Here is a 2,924-nt window from a genome sequence, read left to right on the forward strand (position 1 = left end):
TGGAGTCTGTGTATATGCAAGTGTGTATGCTTGTGATGAAATAGACCTGCCTTTCATCGTTTTCTCTAAAAATGAAGAGGTAAAATGTTTACAAAACATTTTCCCTCAAAATTTAAAATTACAGAAGTAAAAAAAACACTGAACAAGGGATACTATGAAAAGTGATACAAAAAAATTTTTTTAAACACCAGGATACACCTCATCTAATTGAATTGAGAAGACATCAATTCATGGTAATTTCATTTGCTACACGTAGACATTCATACATATCAGGTGGCAGACTAGTTTGGGTGAGGCGATTACCATCCAGACGCAAATGCTTGATCTTGGAATAGGACAGTGGCCCCAGGATCTTACAGAAGCTCTTTACATCAAACTCTGGAAAATAGAGAATGAGAAATTTTAATCCTCCTTTTTAATAAACTAACTCAAAACCAACACTTGGACAAAATATTCCTAAAGTACATATTGTTGTTGTTAAGTGCCGTCAAGTCAATTCCTACCTTTAGTGACTCTGTATAGGGTTTCCAAGGAGCAGCTAGTGAGCTTGAACCACCGACCTTGCAGTTCAAATGGCATTACAGTCTGATGCATTAGCCCACAGTGCCACACCAGGACTCTTCTATAGTCTTGTTTAATTGGACGATTCCCTTGTAGCATGTATCTTTAAACTGTGGACTGTTATTAAAGATGAGGACTCTTGGTGTGATGCAGCAGGGTAAGTACTGGGTTGCTAAATGCAAGGTTGTCACTCAACAACAACACTACCATTGCTGTTGTTAAGTGCTGTTGAGTCGGTTCCAACTCATAGTAACCCTGCATAGGGTTTCTGAGGAGCTACTGGTGGGTTTGAACCACTAACCTTAAGGTTTGCAGTCTAGTGCTGATCTGACAGCACCACACCAGGAGCACAACAACAACAACATTAAAGGCATATTTTAAACTAATAAAATAACATACAGCTTTTTTTAAAGAGTAACTATGATAGATTAGGACAGTCAATGAAATGTTTCAAAGAAACCTAATATTCATTACTAAACATTAATTTTGTTTTTGTTAGGTGCTGTCTTATCGGTTTGAACTCATCACAACCCTGTGTAGGATTTCTGAGGAGTGACTGGTGGGTTTGAACCAATGAACTTGGGGGTTAGCAGTCTAGTGCTTATCCCACAGTGCCACACCAGGGCAATGTGTGATATTATCTAAGAACTCTTTTGAGAGATTTAACATAACCTGAAGAAATATTGGATTGATAGTTTTATATATATAATCTCATCAACATAATCTTAGTTACTACTTAAAATAAGACATATTAATAAGATGATCTTTTAAGACTCTTCTAGCACCAACACATCATGAAAATGACAACTTCAAAACAAAAGTCAAACCATGGAATGTCCACCATCTGAGTCATGCTTTTTCTATGACCAAACTGTGACAAATAAAAATTTGAACTGTTACTGGATTTCCAAGTTGATGCACACATAGAAACTGTCATTGTTTGCTCAAGTCTAGTTCAGACAAATTTTGCTTGGTTCTTTAGCTTGTTATCTTCATTCTCAAACTCTAGTGACAAAAGTCATCAATGGAATTACCAACATACTGTACTTCTTCCCTTTAAAATGATGACTTAAGTAACTTATCAGTTTATCATTGGTCTTTCTATGATACCAGCCTTTGAGAAAATATGGAACAATGTAAACAAAACAAAACATGGGTTCACACAAATTTTGGAGTTCTATCTCCATCACTTGCCATCTGGGTGCCATTGAAGCATTTATTTGAGCTTTCTGCTAATTTCATAGTGCTCCATAAAAATGAAATGATTTAAAGTATGTGAAATATTTTACAGTGTCTGATTCGTGTCATTGTTGTTTGCTACTGTTGAATTGATTCCAACTCTTGGGAACTTCATGGGTGTAGAATAGAAATGATCCACTGGGTTTTCAAGGCTATGGTCTTTTGGAAGCAAATTGCCAGAACTTCCAAGCATATCTAGATACGTTTGACTAATGGTGGTGTTGGCTGTAGAGTCGGTTCTGACTCATAGTGATCCTGTATAGGGTTTCCGAAGCTGTAACTCTTTATGGGAGCAAAACGCCCCATCTTTCTCCCTGCGGACCTTGTGGTTCACACCCCTATTCATAACCACTACGCTACCAGAACTCCTTGTTCAGCTAATAGGCAAGTGCATAACAGTTTGTGCCACCTACATTATTTTCAGTGTTTTTATTTGTTCTTTTTTACATATTAATTTGTATGTGGAAGAGTTGTGTTTAGAACAATGCTTAGAATAACTACTTTGAAATATGATCATTTTTTCTTTGGTGCTATATGTTTCCTAATATCTCTTGTGGTTGTTTAGTGCCATCATGTCTGTTCCAACCCATAGGATTTCTGAGGAGAGACTGGTGAGTTTGAACCTTCAGCCTGTGGTTCTAACCAGCATTGTGATTGAGTGCTTATCCTACAGTGCCACACCAGGACTTCTTCCTAATATTAGAAAAAGATTAACTAATTACTCATATTTTTTAACATAAAGAGTCCATTAATGTTCCTAATATTAGAGAACCATTAATGGACTCTTTACATTAAGAAAATGTGAGTAATTGGTATGAATGATGATTATCTAGAAAAATTAGCCTAAATTAAGGAGATGTGTATAAAGGAGCTCTGGTAGTGTAGTAGTTACGAGTCGGGTTGCTAACATCAAGGTCAGCAGTTCAAGATTAACAGCCATTATACAGGAGAAAGATAAGGCTTTCTGCTACTTTAAAGATTTACAGCCTTGGAATCCCTATACAGGAATGCTGTAAGAAACTGACTCCATGGCACATAAACACCAACCATCATATAAATATAGTTGCTGTTATTAAATGCTGCAGATTCCATTGTGACTCATAGCAACCCTGAATAGGGTTTCC

At 36.7% G+C, this 2,924-nt stretch overlaps 1 protein-coding gene across 1 annotated transcript in view; it reads right to left on the minus strand.

Annotated features, from left to right (window-relative positions):
• Positions 1 to 223: 223 nt before the first annotated feature.
• LUM (lumican) overlaps positions 224 to 2,924 on the minus strand; it is a 5,553-nt gene continuing 2,852 nt past the window's right edge. Inside the window, exon 2 of the mRNA XM_006870720.1 lies at positions 224 to 378. Within this exon, the coding sequence (XP_006870782.1) occupies positions 224 to 378 (155 nt within the window). The remainder of the gene's footprint in view (positions 379 to 2,924) is intronic.

Source organism: Chrysochloris asiatica, unplaced genomic scaffold (genome assembly GCF_000296735.1).
Source record: "Chrysochloris asiatica unplaced genomic scaffold, ChrAsi1.0 scaffold00149, whole genome shotgun sequence".
NCBI lineage: Eukaryota > Metazoa > Chordata > Mammalia > Afrosoricida > Chrysochloridae > Chrysochloris > Chrysochloris asiatica.